Source organism: Salmo salar, chromosome ssa18 (assembly GCF_905237065.1).
Source record: "Salmo salar chromosome ssa18, Ssal_v3.1, whole genome shotgun sequence".
NCBI classification, from domain to species: domain Eukaryota; kingdom Metazoa; phylum Chordata; class Actinopteri; order Salmoniformes; family Salmonidae; genus Salmo; species Salmo salar.
Genome location: NC_059459.1, coordinates 30,998,395 through 31,023,898, shown reverse-complemented (window position 1 = coordinate 31,023,898; position 25,504 = coordinate 30,998,395). Strand labels below are relative to the sequence as shown.

The 25,504-nt window shown below is 42.9% G+C and overlaps 1 protein-coding gene across 6 annotated transcripts in view; it reads right to left on the bottom strand.

Moving 5' to 3' along the window:
* LOC106577249 (cell division cycle and apoptosis regulator protein 1) overlaps nucleotides 1-25,504 on the bottom strand; it is a 42,786-nt gene that overhangs the window by 15,456 nt on the left and 1,826 nt on the right. For 2 of the 6 annotated variants that reach the window (XM_014155178.2, XM_014155179.2), the window contains exons 4-14: nucleotides 17,703-17,840; nucleotides 12,725-12,754; nucleotides 12,559-12,588; nucleotides 12,145-12,177; nucleotides 11,824-11,850; nucleotides 10,362-10,582; nucleotides 9,943-10,069; nucleotides 8,966-9,088; nucleotides 5,353-5,542; nucleotides 4,938-5,229; nucleotides 4,317-4,542 (exon numbers count right to left, since the gene is read on the bottom strand). In XM_014155178.2, coding sequence (XP_014010653.2) covers nucleotides 4,317-4,542; nucleotides 4,938-5,229; nucleotides 5,353-5,542; nucleotides 8,966-9,088; nucleotides 9,943-10,069; nucleotides 10,362-10,582; nucleotides 11,824-11,850; nucleotides 12,145-12,177; nucleotides 12,559-12,588; nucleotides 12,725-12,754; nucleotides 17,703-17,840 — 1,437 coding nt within the window. The remainder of the gene's footprint in view (nucleotides 1-4,316; nucleotides 4,543-4,937; nucleotides 5,230-5,352; nucleotides 5,543-8,965; nucleotides 9,089-9,942; nucleotides 10,070-10,361; nucleotides 10,583-11,823; nucleotides 11,851-12,144; nucleotides 12,178-12,558; nucleotides 12,589-12,724; nucleotides 12,755-17,702; nucleotides 17,841-25,504) is intronic. The other 4 variants (XM_014155181.2, XM_014155183.2, XM_014155180.2 and 1 more) reach the window with 3 other exon arrangements.

Below are 25,504 nucleotides of genomic sequence, written 5' to 3'. Positions count from 1 at the left end.
TCACACACCACTTTGCAATGAGCTGGAGGCAGTATGCATTTAGAAAACCTTTAATACATATTATGAGGCATGTCTTACCTTGCTTCAAAGTAGCCTATTAGAGCTCCTCTCAAATCAAATCAAATTTTATTGGTCACATACACATGGTGAGCGGATGTTAATGCAAGTGTAGCGAAATTCTTGTGCTTCTAGTTCTGACCGTGCAGTAATATCTAACAAGTAATCTAACAATTTCACAACAACTACCTTACACACGTGTGAAAAGGAATGAATGAGAATATGTACATATAAATATATGGATGACCGAGGGCCGTGCGGCATAGGCAAGATGCAGTAGATGGTATAGAGTACAGTATACACAGTTGAAGTCGGAAGTTTACATACACAGAGAGATAGAAGCTGTTTTTCAATCTCAAGGCTATCAGAATGTTAAACAGCCACCACCAGCACAGAGAGGTGGCTGCCTACCTACAGACTTGATATCATTGGCCACTTTAACAAATGGAACACTAGTCACTTTAATAATGCCACTTTAAGAATGTTTACATAACTCGCATTACTCATCTCATATGTATATAATGTATACTGTATCCTTCACTATCTATTCTTTACTATCTATTGCATCTTAGCCGCTCTGTCACTGCTCATCCATATATTCGATACTTACATTTGAAGTCGGAAGTTGACATACACTTAGGCTGGAGTCATTAAAACTTGTTTTTCAACCACTCCACAAATTTCTTGTTAACAATCTATAGTTTTGGCAAGTCAGTCAGGACATCTAAGTCCTTTTTCCAACAATTGTTTACAGATTGTTTCACTTATAATTCACTGTATCACAATTCTAGTGGGTCAGAAGTTAACATGCACTAAGTTGACTGTGCCTTTAAACAGCTTAAATTCCAGAAAATGATGTCATGGCTTTAGAAGCTTCTGATAGGTTAATTGACATAATTTGAGTCAATTGGAGGTGTACCTGTGGTTGTATTTCAAGGCCTACCTTCAAACTCAGTGACTCTTTGCTTGACATCACGGGAAAATCAAAAGAAATCATCCAAGACCTCAGAAAAAGTCTGGTTCATCCTTGGGAGCAATTTCCTAGTGCCTGAATGTATCACGTTCATCTGTACAAACAATAATAAGCAAGTATAACCACCATGGGACCACGCGGTCAAACCGCTCATGAAGGAGAAGCGTTCTGTCTCCTAGAGATGAATGTACTCTGGTGCGAAAAGTGCAAATCAATCCCAGGACCACAGCAAAGGACCTTGTGAAGATGCTGGAGGCAACAGGTACAAAAGTATCTATATCCACATTAAAACAAGTCCTATATCGACATAACCCGAAAGGCCGCTCAGCAAGGAAGAAGCCACTGCTCCAAAACCGCCATAAAAAAGCCAGACTACGGTTTGCAACTGCACATGGGGACAAAGATCGTACTTTTAGGAGATATGTCCTCGTCTGATGAAACAAAAATATAACTGTTTGGCCATAATGACCATCGTTATGTCTGGAGGAAAAAGGGGGAAGCTTGCAAGCCGAAGAACACCATCCCAACCGTGAAGCACGGGGGTGGCAGCATCATGTTGTGGGGGTGCTTTGCTGCACGAGGGATTGGTGCACTTCACAAAACAGATGGCATCATGAGGAAAGAAAATTATGTGGTTATATTGAAGCAACATCTCAAGACATCAGTCAGGAAGTTAAAGCTTGGTCGCAAATGGGTCTTCCAAATGGACAATGACCCCAAGCATACTTCCAAAGTTGTGGCAAAATGTCTTAGGGACAACAAAGTCAAGGTATTGGAGTGGCCATCACAAAGCCCTGACCTCAATCCTATAGAAAATCTGTGAGCAGAACTGAAAAAATGTGAGCGAGCAAGGAGGGCTACAAACCTGACTCAGTTACACCAGCTGTGTCAAGATGAACGGGCCAAAATTCACCCAACTTATTGTGAGAAGCTTGTGGAAGGCTACCTGAAATGTTTGACCCAAGTTAAATAATTTAAAGGCAATGCTACCAAATATTAATCGAGTGTATGTAAACTTCTGACCCACTGGGAATGTGATGAAAGAAATAAAAGCTGAAATAAATCATTCTCTACTATTATTCTAACATTTCACATTCTTAAAATAAAGTGGTGATCCTAACTGACCTAACAGGGAATTTTTACTGGGATTAAATGTCAGGAATTGTAATGTATTTGGCTAAGGTGTATGTAAACTTCCGACTTCAACTGTACATATGAGATGAGTAATGTAGGGTATGTAAACATTATATAAAGTGCCATTGTTTAAAGTGAGTAGTGATACATTTATTACATCCAATTTTTAATTATTAAAGTGGCTAGAGATTTGAGTCTATGTTGGCAGCAGCCACTCAATGTTAATGATGGCTGTTTAATAGTCTGATGGCCTTGAGATAGAAGCTGTTGTTCATTTGTTTCCAACTGGTATATTTTGAAATTCGTCACATGAAACCGCTCGCATGTGCAGTGCCCTTTTGACATTGACGTTTTCCCGCTAATTGCATTATTGAACGAACATTCACGCTTATGTGTAGAAATAATAGTTTGAGCTAAATGTTGTGATCTGTTGCATCAGACTCATTGCTTTTTAATGTTTACTTTTTTAATGTAGCCTAGGCATCATGGTTGGATGAATTTGGGATCTATCATCCCATAACTGTCCCAGAGTCTGTTTGGAATAGGCTATTTCTTCCTCGACAAGCTGACAAATAGAATAGGTAGACTAAACATTTCTACTATAGTAGATTGACATAGGCTAGTGATGCATGTGTGTCCGTTAAATTGTGCCGGTCAAATGTCTTCTTAACCTGTTGGGGCTAGGGGGCAGTATTTTCACGGCTGGATAAAAAAACATACCCGATTTAACCTGGTTACTAATCCTACCCAGTAACTAGAATATGCATATACTTATTATATATGGATAGAAAACACCCTAAAGTTTCTAAAACTGTTTGAATGGTGTCTGTGAGTATAACAGAACTCATTTGGCAGGCAAAACCCTGAGACATTTTCTGACAGGAAGTGGATACCTGATGTGTTGAATTACCTTTAAGCCTATGCCATTGAAACACACAGGGGTTGATTAATGTTTTGGCACTTCCTATTGCTTCCACTAGATGTCACCAGCCTTTACAAAGTGTTTTGAGTCTTTTACTGTGAGATCTGACCGAACAAGAGCCTTGGAACGGTGATGGCCGATTAGACTCTGGCGCGCGAGTTCATGTTGGGTACCCTCGTTCCAATACGTTATAAAAGAGAATGCATTCGTCCACCTTGAATATTATTCATGTTCTGGTTAAAAAAGGCACTAATGATTTATGCTATACAACGTTTGAACGAACGTAAATATATTTTTTCCCCTCGTTCATGACGAGAAGTCCGGCTGGCTTAGAGCATGTGCTAACAACACAGAGCTTTTTGGACATAAATGATGAGCTTTTTTGAACAAAACTACATTCGTTATGGACCTGGGATTCCTGGAAGTGACATCTGATGAAGAGAATCAAAGGTAATGGATTATTTACATAGTATTTTCGATTTTAGATCTCTCCAACATGGCCGTTTGTCTGTATAGCAAAGCGTATTTTTCTGGGCGCAGTGCTCAGATTATTGCAAAGTGTGATTTCCCAGTAAGGTTATTTTTAAATCTGGCAAGTTGATTGCGTTCAAGAGATGTAAATCTATAATTCTTTAAATGACAATATAATATTTTACCAATGTTTTCTAATTTAATTATTTAATTTGTGGTGCTGACTTGACTGCCGGTTATTGGAGGGAAACGATTTCCTGAACATCAACGCCATAGTAAACCGCTGTTTTTGGATATAAATATGAACTTGATAGAACTAAAAATGCATTTATTGTCTAACATAATGTCCTAGGAGTGTCATCTGATGGAGATTGTTAAAGGTTAGTGCATCATTTTAGCTGGTTTTATGGTTTTGGTGACGCCTGTCTTTGAATTGACAAAACATTACACACAGCTATTGTCAATGTACTCTCCTAACATAATCTAACTTTATGCTTTCACCGTAAACCCTTTTTGAAATCGGACAACGTGGTTAGATTAAGGAGATGTTTATCTTTCAAAGGGTGTAAGATAGTTGTATGTTTGAAAAATTTGAATTTTGACATTTATTTGGTTTCAAATTTGCCGCTCTTGAAATGCACCTGCTGTTGATAGGGTGCACCACGGGTGGCACGCTAGCGTCCCACATAGCCCCAAGAAGTTAACGGAAACCCTGGTGTGTGTACACTTGCATGCAGCCCGTCTGTGTGTATACCCCACCTTAGCGCTGTATGTGTGGTTGGCATCGGGTGGGTCTAGGACAGCAGTGTTCTTGACCAGAGAGTCCACCTCCTTGTGCATGATGTGGAAGTTACAGTAGTTGCCAAACTGGAAGGGTCGTTGCAGGGGGAAGCCATCCACCCAGGTGAACACAGCATTAAAGAAGTCACTGGGGATGTACAGGCTCTGGTAGCGTCTCCTCAGCTCCATCATGTCACAGTTAGAACTGGAGGGGAGAGAAAATGTTCTGTCAGAACAGGGAGAGAAAATAGTACCTTTCTCCCTAATGTACAGTCACTGCAAATGGTTCTAGAATGGACGAAGAGCACCTGGGATCCGCTTCCATGCAGCTACAACACACATAGTTTTTTTGTTCAATTACCAAACATTTTACACAAACTCAATTGACCTCATATGCACTTTCTTTATAACTATCAGAAACAGGGACAGAATGAAAGCTGTATGAAAACTGTAAGAAAGGCCCAGAGAGGGTTCCAATACCCCATGAATATATACAGTTCACTAGACACAAAGTTCTGAAGTAAACTGACCCCTGACTGAGAGATAGTATCAAATCAAAAGCTGAAAGTGATCAATCATCATAATGAATGGCTGACCCACCCGTCCAGGCTGAACTTGGAGAACTGGACAGTATAGCGAGGCACTACCCTGCGAGGGCGGCGGGGGGAGCGGTCACGTCTCGGAGAACGATCCCTGGAGCGTTTACGTGTGGGAGAGCGCTCTCTGGACCTCCTGCGCTCACGGTCTCTTTCACGACTGCGTTCATCCTTGGTCCTGAGGATGAGTTCAGGGCGGTCGTTGCGGTTGGGGAAGCGGGGGGAGGGGTCCAGACGCCTGACTGGCTGAGGCATCATCCTCCTTGGGGGCTGGAGCAGGCCTCCTGAGAACACATCTAGAGGGAGGGGCAAACACACATTAAAAATCCTAATTTCTTTATTTTCTGCAGAAGTAGCAAGGTAGCAACTCAAAGCAAACTCCTCGGAGAAACACTAATCACCATCATAGAGCCCCCTACCTTTGGGTGGTGGCTGTGACAGCAGGGGCGGAGGGGGGTTCTGGAGGAGCGGGGCCAGGGAGGCAGCAGAGAGCTGGGCCTGGAGCAGGGGAGGGGGGCCCTGGGCCTGTACACTGAAAGTGTTGGGGGGAGGCAGAGACTGGAGCATGTTGGGGCCCGGCTTCATCATGTTGGGGGCTCCAGGCTGACTCTGGAGAGGGGGGGAGGAGGTGTTAGCATTATCCCAGGGCTGTTCCATGAAGTATGCTGTTATCAGAGTAAGGTTTTTTTGTTTTGATTTCTTGTCCCATATAAGAGCTTTTAGTTTAAGAAATGTGCTTCATTATGCATAGAGGACATGCACCAAATGAACCAGAGGTTTGTGCCGCTCCCAACAGGTAACCGGGTGCTAAAGCAAAACAGAACTAGAGGAGTGAGGTTTGGTTAGACGTCAGTAAGGTACAATGACTTAATTCTGTCAACAAACAAGAAAACTTCTGCCAAAGTAGCATATATTCGGTCAGCATTATCGACAAGGACAAGTTCCATGAAGAAACAAGGCAACAGTAAACAGTGGCCCCCACAAATGACGCAGCGCCCTACCCTCCCTTGGGCAAATTAATGTTATTTTCTAAATGGCGGATATCTACGGCAAGACTCATCATTCACGTTTTGTAAAAATCGGGGCAGTGGTGTCAGATATAGCGTGGGTTAGCAACACTCATCTCCCTGAGCATGTGTGCCAAATTTTAGCACTCCGAGTCAAACAGATTAAGAGATATAATCATGTGCCCTTTATAGTGCCACCAGGTGGTTGATATGAATATTCTTGCATATGTTGAGTCTTGACAACATGTGTACCAAATTGTGTTACAATACGAATACCCTTGACTGATTTATATGCCAGACCACACCCACGTGAATGTTTATTGGTTAATAGCGGCCTTCTTGTTTTAGGTACAAGTCTGGAAAATATTGCGTTGAGAGATCTTCGTACATAGACGCCACATATCAAGTTTTGAGTAGATCGGTCATTCAGTGTCAAAAGCGTAGCGTTTTAAGTGTATTTCGCAAAATACTAAATGGTGGAAAATCCTGAGGCAAATTTGTTTCTTGTGAGGAAAGGTACCTACAGTGAGGGGGAAAAAGTATTTGATCGCCTGCTGATTTTGTACATTTGCCCACTGACAAAGAAATGATCAGTCTATAATTTTAATGGTAGGTTTATTTGAACAGTGAGAGACAGAAACATGTCAAAAATGTTATAAAATGATTTGCATTTTAATGAGGGAAATAAGTATTTCACCCCTCTACAAAACATGACTTAGTACTTGGTGGCAAAACCCTTGTTGGCAATCACAGAGGTCAGACGTTTCTTGTAGTTGGCCACCAGGTTTGCACACATCTCAGGAGGGATTTTGTCCCACTCCTCTTTGCAGATCTTCTCCAAGTCATTAAGGTTTCGAGGCTGACGTTTGGCAACTCGAACCTTCAGCTCCCTCCACAGATTTTCTATGGGATTAAGGTCTGGAGACTGGCTAGGCCACTCCAGGACCTTAATGTGCTTCTTCTTGAGCCACTCCTTTGTTGCCTTGGCCGTGTGTTTTGGGTCATTGTCATACTGGAATACCCATCCACGACCCATTTTCAATGCCCTGGCTGAGGGAAGGAGGTTCTCACCCAAGATTTGACGGTACATGGCCCCGTCCATCGTCCCTTTGATGCGGTGAAGTTGTCCTGTCCCCTTAGCAGAAAAACACCCCCAAAGCATAATGTTTCAACCTCCATGTTTGACAGTGGGGATGATATTCTTGGGGTCATAGGCAGCATTCCTACTCCTCCAAACACAGCGAGTTGAGTTGATGCCAAAGAGCTCCAGTTTGGTCTCATCTGACCACAACACTTTCACCCAGTTGTCCTCTGAATCATTCAGATGTTCTTTGGCAAACTTCAGACGGGCATGTATATGTGCTTTCTTGAGCAGGGGGACCTTGCGGGCGCTGCAGGATTTCAGTCCTTCACGGCATAGTGTGTTACCAATTGTTTTCTTGGTGACTATGGTCCCAGCTGCCTTGAGATCATTGACAAGATCCTCCCGTGTAGTTCTGGGCTGATTCCTCACCGTTCTCATGATCATTGCAACTCCACGAGGTGAGATCTTGCATGGAGCCCCAAGCTGAGGGATATTGACAGTTCTTTTGTGTTTCTTCCATTTGCGAATAATCACACCAACTGTTGTCACCTTCTCACCAAGCTGCTTGGCGATGGTCTTGTAGCCCATTCCAGCCTTGTGTAGGTCTACAATCTTGTCCCTGACATCCTTGGAGAGCTCTTTGGTCTTGGCCATGGTGGAGAGTTTGGAATCTGATTGATTGCTTCTGTGGACAGGTGTCTTTTATACAGGTAACAAACTGAGATTAGGAGCACTCCCTTTAAGAGTGTGCTCCTAATCTCAGCTCGTTACCTGTATAAAAGACACCTGGGAGCCAGAACTCTTTCTGATTGAGAGGGGGTCAAATACTTATTTCCCTCATTAAAATGCAAATCAATTTATAACATTTTTGACATGCCTTTTTCAGGATTTTTTTGTTGTTATTCTGTCTCTCACTGTTCAAATAAACCTACCATTAAAATTATAGACTGATCATTTCTTTGTCAGTGGGCAAACGTACAAAACCAGCAGAGGATCAAATACTTTTTTCCCCCCACTGTATGTAACGAATTTCATTACTTTAGGTCAAACGGTGTGATGGGGTGTTACCTTTCAAAGTTAGCATTTTCAATCTCTTGTCATAGTGGCACCATCTGGCCAGTCAGTATACTTTTTTTTATATGCCGGATCTCTATCGCAAGACTCAAGTTTCCTCAAAATCTGGCCAGTGCTGACTGAGATCTTGCGTGTGACTAACATACAAACGAATGTATGGACGGAGACAGATCCACTGTCCCCTCCCCAATTTCATGGTAGGGGACAACTACAAAAAGGTCAAGTTATAAAACATCTGTGAGATGTATGGAGAACGTTTCCAATTTTGATAGGTCGTTCCTATCCTGTTCGTATGGTAAAAAAAGTGTATATCATGTATGAAAATCATATATTGATCATAACATTGAAAAGGAAAGGGTTAGAAGTGAAGAAAAAGTGTCAACGTGCATTCTGTAAGAAATCTTAGTATTTGTTCCTTTAACTACTGTAAAGTCTCAAAATGTAAGAGAAAAACACAAAAAGCATTACTATCTCAATGGGACTCTCTCATTAGCCTAAATGAACAATGACAGGACATCTTATGGATAGCACCTTTAAAAAAGCACTTTCTCCCATTGAGAGATAGAGAAGCCCAGTGAAAAGAGAAATGTAGATTGGGATTCATTTGTGTTTCTGAAAATTTTTCCGAAAGACCATAGGCCCGAAGATAAAAAGAGAATGTATTTCTAATACTATTCAACGATATGTCATATGCGCTTTAATAGATCAGGAAGCCATCCTGGTTCAAAACAACAAATGAATACTCAAAGTGAAGACGGAAGAGAAAGAAGAAGATGGAGAACAGGCATCAGAAAGAACAGAAAAGAGAGAGAAGAGAGAATAGGAGGGGGCAGCCCATAGAGGTGTGTGAGGCGGGACGAGGGTTACATTTTGTCTGCTGTCCATGCCGACGGAGTGCATGTCTGAGTAGCGCTGATGCATCCCCGGGTCAGCATAGAAGCTGCTTAGCTGTGGGGGAACTGGAGGTAAGGACTGGGGCTGCTGCTGAAGCTAGGGAGGAGAACAAAGTGGTTAATAACAGATACACAACCATAGGGCTGGGTTCCAATCTGATCACTCTAAAACTTCACTTCTGCACTAATTGAGGCCCCCCTCTAAGATCGGAGGGTGAATACAGCAATGGCGCCATCTATACTGTAGGCTTACATTACATTTACATTTGAGAGAGTGAGTCAACCAGGGCAGACGGGAAGACAGACAGGGATGCAAACTGGCGAGGGCCCAAAAAGTTGACATGGAACATGTAAAGGTGCAAAGGTGCAAGCATGACTGTCACTGCGCTCCGTTCTTCCTTTATGGCGGTGGAAGTCAGAGGCTGGGTGACAGCGAAGTCTAGTCAGACTGGACTGTGCTCTTACAGGTGGAATTATAAGATAGTGTATCTACTTCCCTCGCACTGTGAGCCACTCCAATAATTAAATGTAATAGAAGTATTTAAATCAATGTCTGCATACTCCAGATCGTCATTACGGCTAAATTACATATTAAAACTGATGGATGCGGACAGAGGGAAAGAATATCTAAACTCTGATATTCTCATTGTAGGAAGTGTAGGGAAGCATTCTGTGCTTAGTCAATGATTTCAATATGAGAAACATAAAATCACCACCCCATTTTGAAATAAAAACCGGTGAATATCGCCAAAAAGTGACGAGTTTGCATCCCTGAGAGAGCTAATGATCGAATTGGAACCAAACCCTGTAAGTACTCAAATTGAGGTGTAAGATGTCACCGGCTAAGGGCCACCAGCATCCCGTTCAGTGGGGTGACAAATGTTTTCTTCAGTTTCACTTCAAGTCTACTGAATGTGACCCAGGTGGCTGTGGAGGCTAGGTGAGGCTCACCGATTGGTTGGCCAGCTGAGGTAAGGTCTGAATGCGCTGGGCATTCCATTTGAAGGGCATGTTGGGGTTATAAACGGCCTCCACTAGGACCCTGTCGCCCACCTGGGGGGTCTTCCCCTTCACCGCACTGTGGAGACAATACCCATTATTCATCCACTTGGAAATGCTTTAGAAACTGCAATATATGGAGGCGTGAAACAAGACATTTCTGCTTTAGAATAATGGTACACAAATTAGGGATACAACCAGCAAAATATAGAAAACCCACGGAAAAAAGGCAACTGGTCCGATTAATGAGACACTTGATGTGAAACATCTAGCTACATTTTTTGTGGCCCAATCCCAAATGGACTTCTAGACACTATGGACTTGTGGAGATCTGAGAGGACTTGGGCTAGAGGCAGAGACTGGGCACTTACCTGAGCTGGAAGAAGACATCCTCGTCCACAAAGCCAAAGGTGTCGTGCAGCTTGTTGACCACGCCGGTGAAGACGCGCTGCTTCTGGGGCTGGCTTTGCTGCTGGCTCTGCTGCTGGCTCTGCTGCTGGTGGCTAGAGCGAGGCGTGGGATAGGAGACGGTAATCTGGGCTGTCTGCTGGGGGTTGGACAGAGACAGGCTGGTGGGGAGAGCCACAGGGGGCTAGGGAGGAGGAACGTTATAGGTCAGAATCAACTTCACCCTACTCATACTTTCTCTATGGCTGCGGTCCAAACACTTAAAAGACACACTCTCGTCCACTTACCCTCGCCTTATGCCCTTGGGGGAATCCCCGTCGCCATCTTGGAAGGTGGTCCAAATGATTAGCCAAGCAAGGGAAGTTTGTAACGTAAACCCCTCTTTTTTATCGGCTTTACGAGTGTACAATTGTGTTCACGCCGGGGCCTGAAACTCCCCATAATTTAATTTGCCACGATTGTACAACCGCATAGAAAAGTCCGCGAAAATGTCAAAACATCAAAGGAGAAGTCAAAAGAAGTAAAAACGAATGTAATAAGTTAGAAATTGTGCTACTAATGCACATAACAGCACAAACACGTCTCGTAAAAAGTAAATATGTTTTTTGTTTGGTTATCTTTTGGAAATCGTAGAAATAAAACATTTCCCTTCTTCAGAAGTTCCAGCTAGGCAGGCTAACGTTAGTTAAGTAATTAGCTAGCTGTCATACAGTAGGCGTATATTAATAATTATATATTTCATATAAGTAGACATGGAATCATAATTGACTGTAGCGCATATAAAGCACCCACAAGCTACCGGTGGCTGAAAACACAATCATTGCGGGATCAAAGAGTGACGAATTTCCTGCCAAGGGTGGTCCATTTAAAAAGAATTCCTTACTCCCTCGCCCTGCAAGTGTATACTCATCAGACGTCATGATACGTCATCAGAGGTGTCCACTTAATTTGAGGGCTGAGGGGATAGGGTGTTTGGACCGCTGCCTATTAGTCCTAAATGTGTAGATTGTATCAAGCCTAGGGTTGCAAAACTCTGGCTAACTTTCCAACATTAAAGGTTTTCCAGAAAACCTGGTTGGAAGATTCGTGGAATCAGGAGGGATTAAGCAGAAAAGCTGGAATCTTCCAGCCAGGATTTCTCATAAAACTGGAATTTTGCATAACCAGAATTTTGCAACCCTAATCAAGCCCACTAAATTCAAAACATGTGTGTCTAACAATGGAACTGCTGGAAGTGTCTATATGGAGCCGATCATGTTATTTGGGATTTATTCTAATCAAATGTCCCATAGCGGTTCTTCTCATTTACCAGAGGTGTTAATTATTATTGTGGCCATACACATCCCATTGTATTTGGCTGTATGCTATGAAGAAGGTCAAAAACTGAAACTTGCATAGGTAAAGTGATAAGGCGGGGATGCCTACCGGGAATTTGTTTTCACCACTCCAGTTCTTTCAACATCAGCGGAGGTGTCAGAAAAGGAGGCAAGGAGAGAAGGTGGCGTTAGGATGTTGTCACAATTCTTTCCCCAATAGCTTTGGGTTGTATTGTACTGCATTATTCCAAAATCACCACCTACGTATAACAAGACAGCTCTTGGAATTTTCATGACAAAATGGCGTCTTCTTAGACCTATTATGTTGGACTAAATAATTATCCTCAAGACAAGCTGACTTCAGTGGCATTACTGTAGCTAAAAGGTGCAATAAATGTACCAGAGAGTAGTTTGTTCCTAATTATCCTACCTGTGAAATCAGCGCTTGCTGGGGCTGGGGGAGCTGTGGATAGTGACAGGGAGAGAGAAACAGGAGAGAGGTAGAGAGAAACAGGAGAGAGGGAGAGAGACAGGAGAGAGAGAGACAGGAGGGAGGGAGACAGGAGGGAGGGAGACAGGAGAGAGGGAGACAGGAGAGAGGGAGACAGGAGAGAGGGAGACAGGAGAGAGGGAGACAGGAGAGAGGGAGGCAGGAGAGAGAGACAGAGAGGCAAATGAGAGGAGAGTGAGAAAGAGGAAAGAGGAGAGAAAGACAGAGGTTGAGAGAAGTAGAGAAGTTAATACTGACAGTGTCTGTAGAACAGAGTACATTCCACACCCTAGCACCAAGCATAAAGGGCCTTGTGATTTGACTGTGCTGCGGCTGCGAACTGCTGCTGCTTACCCCGTATAAGTCTGTGTGTTGTTGATGTTGCTAAAGAGACGGGGTACACAAACAAGTCTTTCAATGAGTCAACAGTACAGTGTTGATTGATACACATCATGAGTATGGCCTTTCTCAAATCAAGGCAATTCAGAGTTGTCTGTGTGAGTTGCAAACGTCAATTTACCCCGTATGATTCTGTATGTTGTTGATGTTGCTGAAGAGACGGGGTACACAAACACGTAGAAATTGCAATAAGTATTTCATCGAGTAAACAGTACAGTTGATTGATACATATGAGTATAGGGCTGGGTGATATGGCCACAATATCATATCACTGAATTTCTTATTTTTGACTGTATTTGATGTTTCTGAATAATAAAAGTTATAAATATGTATTATGAATAACACAGACCTGACAAGAGGGTAAAATACACAGATGCGAGACAAAATATTGGCACCATTCACAATTTCTTCTAAAATAAATAACACTAACTGCACAGGACCATTAATTAATTTGGTTAGAGGCTAGATATTCTGGTTTCGGTCTACCGGTAAATGTAGGTGCCTACAGGTAGGGTTGGGCGATATGGCCAAAATATAACGTCACTATATTTTTCAGATTTTTGACGCTTTGATGGTATTTGACATAGATGATGTTTCTTATTTCTAAGTGGTTTTAATGATCTTTCCTCCATTCTGATTGCTTTATACTGTTTTACCAAAATGCAACCAATTTGTTTTATTATAGGTTCTCCTGTAACTTTCCAGTCCTGTCTTTTCCTGTCTAGCTGTCCATACCAGTTGAATGTCTTGTACGTCTATATGTCTTACTTTGCAGGTTATTGTTTTGTTTTTCACTCCAACTCGCATAATAGGTTTGAGTAGGTTAAGCCAGGGAAGCAGTTGGCCAGGGGTGGAGATTAAGATGGGGGTGTGGGAGGGCTCAGGGGACAACCAAGGGATTGTGGCTAGTAGGAGCAGCTCCACTTCTGTTTCTTTCAAATTTCAATCATTGTTTTGTAAAAATGATTATACCAAAAATAATAAGACAAAGTTGACAGTGAAGTAGTCCTATTTGTAGAACATTGCATAGGAATCTAAATGATCTTTTGTAGCCTCAAACTCTGGTACACAACCAACGGTTTCTATTTGCATAGTACATTTGATCAATTCCAGCATTTTCATACATTTCTTATTTTCTTGCACTAATTTGTTTTCATTTACACACCGTCACACATTTACTTTGTCTTAGCATGCCTATATAATTTTTTTTTTTTTAAATGCTCCTTTAATTATTGTCACTCTTATACCCTGACTACATCGCTCGCGTGCGTTGCAAAATATATTTTGAAATCTATGTTATTCTATTATTGCGCGCGTCAACGAGCATCTGCGTTGCCAAGGGCTAAAATAGAAGTCCTTTCCATTTCTGACACAGATCGCGCTGCAAGTCCTGCCTCTCCCATCTCATTGGTTTATAGAAGCAGGTACCCACAAGCCATCTCCTCATTGGTTATACCCACGTGGGTGATTGAAAGACGAACTGTGTTGCTGGTCGTCGTGGTAATACTATGAAAGTTTAGATGCCAATCACCATATAAGTTCAAAGATGAAAAAGCCTGGAAGGAGAGATGACTAGAAACAATTCGGTTGACCGTTTTATGTCTGGATTAATTGGCGGAGTAGAGGACCTTGTGCATTTCAGGTAAAATGACAACTCAATGTTTATATCCCAGGACAAATTAGCTAGCAACAGCAAGCTAGCTAAATAGGACAAATTAGCTAGCAAGTGCAAGCTAACCAGCTAAATTTCCATAAATGTTTAATGCTTTTCGACCTGTCCCCAAATTAATGTAATTGGTTCAGATTTTGTTTGATATTTTAACCTGCGTGTGTCGTGATCGCATTTGGTGTAGGGGGAAAAAAGAAATGTATGCACGATGGCGCACGGGCGCAGCCGGTTTGGGTTCCGTGTTAGACTATTATCAGCTTCAACTGCAGTTGTTACTTTCACCACTAGGGGTAGCCGGACAATTTCTGAGGGTATATTTGGCACGGCTGCCCTCCCGAAGTTGTTGACTTGTTACGCTAGAAAGTTAGACAGCAGTTCTCAGCTGTCAGAAGTTTCTTACTGGTGCTTAAAACAGATTGAGCAAAAAAAATGTGTGATTATGTAAAGTAAAAAAAACAAAAAGGTCCGTGAATAAAGTGGCGCAGCAGTCAAAGGCATCTCAGTATAGTCCTTGGTTCAAATCAGGGCTGTATCACATCTGGCCGTGATTGGGAGTCCCATAGGGCTGCGCACAATTGGCCCAACGTCGTCCAGGTTTGGCCGGGGTAGGTCGTCATTGTACATAATAATTTGTTCTTAACTGACTTACCCAGTTAAAGATTACACACACATATATATATATATAAATAAAAATAATACCAGTATATCTTTTTTTACGGTTTGTAGACCAGCCCTACATGAGTATGACCGTTCTTAAATCAATGCGATTCAGAGCTGCACATCAATAATTGACCACGTATAAGTCTGTATGTTGTTGCTGAAGAGATGGGGTACACACACACACACACACACACACACACACAGAGAGAAATTGCAATAAGTACACTATATATATAAAAGTATGTGGACACCCCTTCAAATTGGTGGATTTGGCTATTTCAGCCACACCCGTAGCTGACAGGCTGATAAAATTGACCACACAGCCATGCAATCTCCATAGACAAACAGTGGCAGTAGAATGGCCTTACTGAAGAGCTCAGTGACTTTAACCTCTCTTGGATAGGGGCAGTACTTTGAATTTTGGATGAATGAGGTTCCCAATGTGAACTGCCTGTTACTCAGGATATGCATATGCATGGTAGTATTGGATAGAAAACACTAAAGTTTCCAAAACTGTTAAAATAATGTATAACAGAACTGATATGGCAGGCAAAAAACCTGAGGAAAATCCATCCAGGAAGTGGGATATTTTTTATGTGGGTACTTTTCTATTGAATGCCTACACAGTATCTAAATGGTTAGGGCCTATGGCTTCCACTAGATGTCAACAGTCTTTAGACATTGTTTCAGGCTTGTATTCTGAAAAACAAGGAAGAATGAGACCATTTTGTAAGTGGCATGCGGAATGAACCAGAGCTGTTTTGCGCGGGTGACCGATTGCTCGGCGTTCGTTGTTTTTCCTTTCTATTGAAGACGCTATTGTCCAGTTGAAATATTAGCGATTATTTAGACAATAGACAACCTGAGGATTAATTATAAACATCGTTTGACATGTTTCGACGAACTTTACTGGTACTATTAGGATGTATTCGTCTGCATGTCGTGACCGCCTTTGAGCCAGTGGATAACTGAACAAAACGCGGCAACAAAACAGAGTTTTTGGGACATAAAGAGGGACTTCATCGAACAAAAACATTTGTGTAACAGGGACTCTTGTGACAGTAACCATATGAAGATCAAAGGTAAGTGATTAATTTTATCGCTATTTCTGACTTTTGTAATTCCTTTACTTGTGGTTGTAAAATGTTTGTATGCTTTTGTAAGCGGGGCGCTGTCCTCAGATAATCGCATGGTATGCTTTCGCCGTAAAGCCTTTTTGAAATCTGACACAGCGGCTGGATTAACAAGAAGTTAATCTTTAAGCCGATGTATAACACTTCTATTTTAATGAATGTTTAATTTGACTATTTCTGTATTTTGAATTTGGCGCTCTGCAATTTCACCGGATGTTGGTCAGGTGGGACACTATCTGCCCATAAGAAGTTAAAACGTGGCATCGTCATAAGATGCCACCTTTCCAAAAAGTCAGTTCATCAAATATCTGCCCTGCTAGAGCTGCCCCGGTTAACTGTAAGTGCTGTTATTGCGAAGTGGAAACGTCTAGGAGCAACAACAGCTGAGCTGCGAAGTGGTAGGCCACACAAGCTAACGGGACGGCCAGTTAAAAAGGGTCTGTCCTCGGTTGCAACACTCACTACTGAGCTCCAAACTGCCTTTGGAAACAACGTTCGCACAATAACAGTTTGTCGGGAGCATCATTAAATGGGTTTCCATGGCCGAGCAGCCGCACAGAAGCCTAAGATCACCAAGCGCAATGCCAAGCGTCGGCTGGAGTGGTGTAAAGCTAGCCACCATTGGACTCTGGAGCAATGGAAACACGTTCTCTGGAGTGATGAATCACGCTTCACCAGATGCCAGGAGAACGCTACCTGCCCCAATGCATAGAGCCAACTGTAAAGTTTGGTGGAGGAGGAATAATGGTCTGGGGCTGTTTTTCATGGTTCGGACTAGGCCCCTTAGTTCCAGTGAAGGGAAATCTTAACGCTACAGCATACATTGATATTCTAGACAATTCTGGGCTTCCAACTTTGTGGCTGGCCCTTTCCTGTTTCAGCATGACAATGCCCCCGTGCACAAAGCGAAGTCCATACAGAAATGGTTTGTCAATTGGTGTGGAAGAACTTTACTGGCCTGCACAGAGCTCTGACCTCCACCCCATCGAACACCTTCGGGATGAATTGGAACGCTGACTGCAAGCCTGGCCTAATCGCCCATCAGTGCCTGACCTCAATAATGCTCGTGGCTGTATGGAAGCAAGGCCCGGCAGCAATGTTCCAAACCCTAGTGGAAAGCCTTCCCAGAAGAGTGGAGGCTGTTATAGCAGCAACGGGGGAGCAACTCCATATTATTGCCCATGATTTTGGAATGAGATGTTTGACGAGCAGGTGTCCACATACTTTTGGTCACGTAGTGTATTTCATTGAGTAAACAATACATTTTTTGATTGATACATATCAAGCAACCAGCATTAGCAAGGTCTTTTTCAAGATAAGTTGGTGATTCAGAGTTGTACATCAATAATTTGCACCTACAAAAATATATAAAACAAATACTACATTGGACGAGGTCAAAGAGAATAAGAGAGAAAACTGTGCTCCAGCGTCTAGCATATAACAAATCTGATTTAACAAAAACTGAGGCAAATTTATTTTACTTAAGTGAAACCCATTGAGTGAGTGAGTGGTCTACCTGACGTGATATCTACTGGCTGCTCTGGGTTAGAACATTCAGTGTTCTTAAAGTTCTGACACTCTAATTCATTTACAATCCAAGCAACAGTATTTCACTTGGGGTATTGGCCATGTCTCACCTGATGGGGTACATTATAGAGCTGTTGAGGAGGAGGCTGCTGTGGAGGAGGTTGTTGTTGCTGCTGCTGCTGCTGCTGCTGCTGTTGTTGTTGTTGCTGCTGCTGCTGATACTGCTGCAGGGCAGAGTTCATTTGAGACTGAAACAATAGGAGAGACAGAGAAAAAGTTAAATACAGAGGCGGCAGGCAGCCTAGCGGTTAAGAGCGTTGGGCCAGCAACCGAAAACTCGCTGGTTTGAATTTCAGTGTCGACTAGGTGAAAAATCTGTGCCCTTGAGCAAAGCACTTAACCCGAATTGCTCCTGTAAGTCGCTATGGATAAGAGCATCTGCTAAATGACTAAAATGTACATGTAAAATGTTGATGCTCTGTCTGGATAGACAGACTCAAGAGCTTAAGGTACGACTCAGATGTGACAGGTGATACATCGACAAAGACACTAGCTAGTCTAAATGTGTCAGCTTTTTCTTTTGAATTAAATTTCAGGAAATGGCCCTGGAGTTATGTTGCGGTTAATGAGTGATGTCAATTTAAAGGGAAGACTATTTACTGAACAGTTAAGTGACTCCATGCTCAACTATATGTGATTCCAAGACGGCGTAGCAGTCAGGCGTCTTTGTCTTGTCCCGTGTATACATCTTTTCATATATTTTTTCTTCGCAAATATTTTGTATATTTTTCTTAACATCAACTTCCAACATACTCTCCTGCAACCCGCCTCACCCAATGTGCTATGGATCTGCTATTTTCTTTACTTTAGAACCGGAACCCCCAACAGAAGCTAGCCAGCAAACTAGCTAGTAGTCAGCTAGCGGTCATCAGATAACCACACGAGGGGCTACAACAGACTTCTTCCGTCACAACGTCCCTCTAAGGCCCTTCTGCTAGCCCCGGCTCACTAGCTGTCTGAATCGCCGTGTCTCCAGCCCGCCTAGTTACTCACTGGACCTTATGATCACTTCGCTATGAATGCTTCTCCGTAATGTCAATATGCCTTGTCCACTGCTGTTTTGGTTAGTGATTATTGTCTTATTTCACTCTAGAGCCTCCAGCCCTGCTCAGTATGCCTTAGCTACAATGGGGGGGAAAAGTATTTGATCCCCTGCTGATTTTGTACGTTTGCCCACATAAAGAAATGATCAGTCTATCATTTTAATGGTAGGTTTATTTGAACAGTGAAAGACAGAATAACAACAAAAAAATCCAGAAAAACACGTCAAAAATGTTATGAAATGATTTGCATTTTAATGAGGGAAATAAGTATTTGACCCCTCTGCAAAACATGACTTAGTACTTGGTGGCAAAACAGTTGTTGGCAATCCCAGAGGTCAGACGTTTCTTGTAGTTGGCCACCAGGTTTGCACACACGGAGGGATATTGTCCCCTTTTGCAGATCTTCTCAAGTCATAATTTTGTTTCAAAATTTCGCCTTAATGTGCTTCTTCTTGAGCCACTCCTTTGTGGCCTTGGCCGTGTGTTTTGGGTCATTGTCATGCTGGAATACCCATCCACGACCCATTTTCAATGCCCTGGCTGAGGGAAGGAGGTTCTCACCCAAGATTTGACAGTACATGGCCCCGTCAAATGATGCGGTGAAGTTGTCCTGTCCCCTTAGCAGAAAAACACCCCCAAAGCATAATGTTTCCACCTCCGTGTTTGACGGTGGAGATGGTGTTGTTGGTGTCATAGGCAGCATTCCTCCTCCTCCAAACACGGCGAGTTGAGTTGATGCCAAAGAGCTCCATTTTGGTCTCATCTGACCACAACACTTTCACCCAGTTGTCATCTGAATCATTCAGATGTTCATTGGCAAACTTCAGACGGGCATGTATATGTATTCTTGAGCAGGGGGACCTTGCGGGCGCTGCAGGATTTCAGTCCTTCACGGCATAGTGTGTTACCAATTGTTTTCTTGGTGACTATGGTCCCAGCTGCCTTGAGATCATTGACAAGATCCTCCCGTGTAGTTCTGGGCTGATTCCTCACCGTTCTCATGATTATTGCAACTCCACGAGGTGAGATCTTGCATGGAGCCCCAGGCTGAGGGATATTGACAGTTCTTTTGTGTTTCTTCCATTTGCGAATAATCGCACCAACTGTTGTCACCTTCTCACCAAGCTGCTTGGCGATGGTCTTGTAGCCCATTCCAGCCTTGTGTAGGTCTACAATCTGATATAACCTGATATCCTTGGAGAGCTCTTTGGTCTTGGCCATGGTGGAGAGTTTGGAATCTGATTGATTGATTGCTTCTGTGGACCGGTGTCTTTTATACAGGTAACAAGCTGCGGTTAGGAGCACTCCCTTTAAGAGTGTGCTCCTAATCTCAGCTCGTTACCTGTATAAAAGACACCTGGGAGCCAGAAATCTTTCTGATTGAGGGGGTCAAATACTTATTTCCCTCATTAAAATGCAAATCAATTTATAACATTTTTGACATGCGTTTTTCTGGATATTTTTGTTGTTATTCTGTCTCTCACTGTTCAAATAAGCCTACCATTAAAATTATAGACGGGTCCTTTATCAGTGGGCAAACGTACAAAATCAGCAGGGGATCAAATACTTTTTCCCCCCACTGTAACCCTTATGTTCCACCTCCCACACATGCGGTGACCTCAGCTGGTTTAAATGAGGTCTCTAGAGACAATACCTCTCTCATCATCACTCAATGCCTAGGTTCACTGCCACTGTATTCACATCCTACCATACTTTGTCTGTACATTATGCCTTGAATCTAGTCTACCGCACCCAGAAACCTGCTCCTTTTACTCTCTGTCCCGAAAGTACTAGACGACCAGTTCTTATAGCCTTTAGCCAAACCCTCATCCTACTCCTCCTCTGTTCCTCTGGTGATGGAGAGGTTAATCCAGGCCCTGCAGTGCCTAGCTCCACTCCCATTCCCCAGGCGCTCTCATTTGTTAACTTCTGTAACCGTAAAAGCCTTGGTTTCATGCATGTTAACATTAGAAGCCTACTCCCTAAATCTGTTTTATTCACTGCTTTAGTACACTCTGTCAACCCAGACGTCCTAGCCGTGTCTGAATCCTGGTTTAGGAAGACCACCAAAAACCCTGAAATTTCCATCCTTAACTATAACATTTTCCGACAAGATAGAACTACCAAAGGGGGCGGAGTTGCAATCTACTGCAGAGATCGCCTGCAGAGTTCTGGCTTACTATCCAGGTCTGTGCCCAAACAATTTGAGCTTCTACTTTTAAAAATCCACCTTTCCAGAAATAAGTCTCTCACCGTTGCCGCTTGCTATAGACCACCTTCTGCCCCCAGCTGTGCCCTGGACACCATATGTGAATTGATTGCCCCCCATCTATCTTCAGAGCTCGTGCTGTTAGGTGACCTAAACTGGGACATGCTTAACACCACGGCCGTCCTACAATCTAAGCTAGATGCCCTTAATATCACACTACTTATCAATGAGCCTACCAGGTACAACCCCAAATCCGTAAACACGGGCACCCTCATAGATATCATCCTAACCAACCTGCCCTCCAAATACACCTCTGCTGTCTTCAACCAGGATCTCAGCGATCACTGCCTCATTGCCTGCGTCCGTAATGGGTCTGCGGTCAAACGACCACCCAACATCACTGTCAAACGCTCCCTAAAACACTTCAGCGAGCAGGCCTTTCTAATTGACCTGGCCCGAGTATCCTAGAAGGATATTGACCTCATTCCGTCAGTAGAGGATGCCTAGTTATTCTTTAAAAGTGCTTTCCTCACCATCTTAAATAAGCATGCCCCATTCATTTTTTTTTTTTACCAGAACAGATACAGCCCTTGGTTCACTCCAGACCTGACTGCCCTTGACCAGCACAAAAACATCCCGTGGCATACTGCATTAGCGTCAAATAGTCCTCGCGATATGCAACTTTTCAGGGAAGTTAGGAACCAATATACACAGGCAGTTAGGAAAGCAAAGGCTAGCTTATTCAAACAGAAATTTGCATCCTGTAGCACAAACTCCAAAAAGTTCTGGGACACTGTGAAGTCCATAGAGAATAAGAGCACCTCCTCCCAGCTCCCCACTGCACTGAGGATAGGAAACAATGTCATCACCGATAAATCCATGATAATTGCGAATTTCAATAAGCGTTTTTCTACGGCTGGCCATGCTTTCCACCTGGCTACCCCTACCCTGGTCAACAGCCCTGCACCCCCCATAGAAACTTGCCCAAGCCTCCCTCGTTTCTCCTTCACCCAAATCCAGATAGCCGATGTTCTGAAAGAGCTGCAAAATCTGGACCACTACAAATCAGCCGGGCTAGACAATCTGGACCCTCTCTAAAATTATCCGCCGAAATTGTTGCAACCCCTAATACTAGCCTGTTCAACATCTATTTCGTATCGTCTGAGATCCCCAAAGATTGGAAAGCTGCCGCGGTCATCCCCCTCTTCAAAGGGGGAGGCACTCTAGACCCAAACTGCTACAGACCTATATCCATCCTACCCTGCCTTTCTAAGAGCTTCGAAAGCCAAGTTAAACAGATCACTGACCATTTCGAATCCCACCGTACCTTCTCCGCTATACAATCTGGTTTCCGAGCTGGTCATGGGTGCACCTCAACCACGCTCAAGGTCCTAAACGATATCATAACCGCCATCGATAAGAGACAATGCTGTGCAACTGTATTCATCAACCTGGCCAAGGCTTTCGACTCTGTCAATCACCACATTCTTATTGGCAGACTCAACACCCTTGGTTTCTCAAATGACTGCCTCGCCTGGTTCACCAACAACTTCTCAGACAGAGTTCAGTGTGTCAAATTGGAGGACCTGTTGTCTGGACCTCTGGCAGTCTATGGGGGTGCCACATGGTTCAATTATCTGGCCGACTCTCTTCTCTGTATACATCAATGATAACGCTCTTGCTGCTGGTGATTCTCTGATTAACCTCTACGCAGACGACACCATTCTGTATTCATCTGGCCCTTCTCAGGACACTGTGTTAACTTTTTAAGGTATAGGGGCAGTATTTTCATTTTCAGATGAAAAGCGTGCCCAGAGTAAACTGCCTAATACTCGGGCCCAGAGTCAAATATTTGCATATTATTAGTAGATTTGGATAGAAAACACTCTGAAGTTTCTAAAACTGTTTGAATGATGTCTGTGAGTATAACAGAACTCATATGGCAGGCAAAAGCCTGAGAAAAATCCAACCAGGAAGTGGGAAATCTGAGAATTGTAGTTCTTCTTTTGAATCCCTATCGAAACTAGTGTCTGTGGGGTCACGTTGCACTTCCTAAGGCTTCCATTGGCTGTCAACAGCCTTTAGAAACGTGTTTCATCCTTCTGTTACTGGGCAGAAAATAGGAGTTCAGTCAATGAGTTGACTGCCTGGGACCAGAGAGTTGTTTACTGCGCGGGCACTTTTTGTGTCTGGATTTACGCTCGCGCGTTATGCCTTTGGATAGTGATCTGAACGCACGAACAAAACGGAGGTATTTGGACATAAATATGGAGTATTTCGAACAAAAATAACATTTGTTGTGGAAGTAGGAGTCCTGGGAGTGCATTCTGACGAAGATCAGCAAAGGTAAGAATATTTATAATACTAATTCTGAGTTTAGTTGACCCCAGAATTTGGCAAGTATCTGTATAGCTTGCTTTGATGGCTGAGCTATGTACTCAGAATATTGAAAAATGTGCTTTCTCCGTAAAGTTATTTTAAAATCTGACACAGCGGTTGCATTAAGGAGAAGTATATCTATAATTCTTTCAATAACTGTTGTACATTTTATGAGTATTTTTGTACATTTATGTGCTCATTCACCGGAAGTTTTGGTGGGAATACATTTTCTGAACATCACGCGCCAATGTAAAATGGGGTTTTGGGATATAAATATGAACTTTATCGAGCAAAACATACATGTATTGTGTAACATGAAGTCCTATGAGTGCCATCTGATAAAGATCATCAAAGGTTAGTGAATATTTTAGCTGTATTTTTGGTTTTTGTGATGCATGTCCTTGCTTGGAAAATGGCTGTGTGGTTTTTCTTGTGAAGTTTATGTTCTAACATAATCTAATTTTATGCTTTCGCCGTAAAGCCTTTTTGAAATTGGACAATGTGGTTAGATTAACGAGAAGTTTATCTTTAAAATGGTGTAAAATAGTTGATTGTTTGAGAAAATGAAATTGAGATTTTTGCTGTTTTGTATTTCGCGCCATGCTATTTCACTGGCTGTTGAATTGTGTGTCCCACGTAGCGTCCCACGTAGCCCATAGAAGTTAACGAACCTCCAGACGAGCTTCCATGCCATACAACTCTCCTTCCGTGGCCTCCAACTGCTCTTAAACGCTAGTAAAACTAAATGCATGCTCTTCAACCAATCGCTGCCCGCACGTCCAGCATCACTACTCTGGACAGTTCTGACTTAGAATGTGGACAACTACAAATACCTATGTGTCTGGCTAGATTGTAAACTCTCCTTCCAGACTCATTTAAGCAACTCCAATCCAAAATTAAATCTAGAATCGGCGTCCTATTTCGCAACAAAGCATCCTTCACTCATGCTGCCAAACATACCCTTGTAAAACTGACTATCCCACCGATCCTTGACTTCGGCAATGTCATTTACAAAATAGCCTCCAACACTCTACTCAGCAAATTGGATGCAGTCTATCGCAGTGCCATCCGTTTTGTCACCAAAGCCCCATATACTACCCACCACTGCGACCTGTATGCTCTCGTTGGCTGGCCCTCGCTTCATATTCGTCGCCAAACCCACTGGCTCCAGGTCATCTACAAGTCTTTGCTAGGTAAAGCCCCGCCTTATCTCAGCTCACTGTTCACCATAGCAGCACCCACCCGTAGCACGCGCTCCAGCAGGTATATTTCACTGGTCACCCCCAAAGCCAATTCCTCCTTTGGCCGCCTTTCCATCCAGTTCTCTGCTGCAAATGACTGGAACGAACTGCAAAAATCACTGAAGCTGGAGACTCGTATCTCCCTCACTAACTTTAAGCACCAGCTGTCAGAGCAGCTCACAGATCACTGCACCTGTACATAGCCCATCTGTAAATAGCCCATCCAACTACCTCATCCCCATACTGTTATTTTCGTTGTTGCTCCTTTGCACCCCAGTATCTCTACTTGCACGTTCATCTTCTGCACATCTATCACTCCAGTGCTTAATTGCTAAATTCGAATTATTTCGCCACAATGGCCTATTTATTGCCTTTACCTTCCTTATTTTACCTCATTGACACACACTGTATAGACTTTTTCTATTGTGTTATTGACTATACGTTTGTTTATTCCTTGTGTAACTCTGTTGTTGTTTGTGTCACACCGCTTTGCTTTATCTTGACCAGGTCACAGTTGTAAATGAGAACTTGTTCTCAGCTTGCCTACCTGGTTAAATAAAGGTGGAGGGGAAAAAATAATAAAAACAAGAGACAAGTGAAGAAAAAGATTTGGTATTTTGGTCAGACTTTCACTCAACATCTAAAGTGTTCACACAGGTCTGTATGATGGTGGGGGATTTTATAAGTTGAATCAGTTCATCACTTCACTCACAAATCAGAACAGGCTTTCCAACAACACATCATCTTCAAGTCTAGAGAGGTATGGCCTCTCACCAAGCTCTGTAACTCTGTGTCCCAAACCCGTTTGTCTGACCCAAGTTATGTTAATCATTGAGAATGTTTCTTCAGTAAACAAAATCTAAAAAGTTTAAGTGAAATTAGCTGTGACCAACCAATGGGGTATCTCTTGGGTTGTGTTTACTTGGCACTAAACCAGAGTTACTACCTGAGCTTATTCAATAACAACAAATGTTATCATA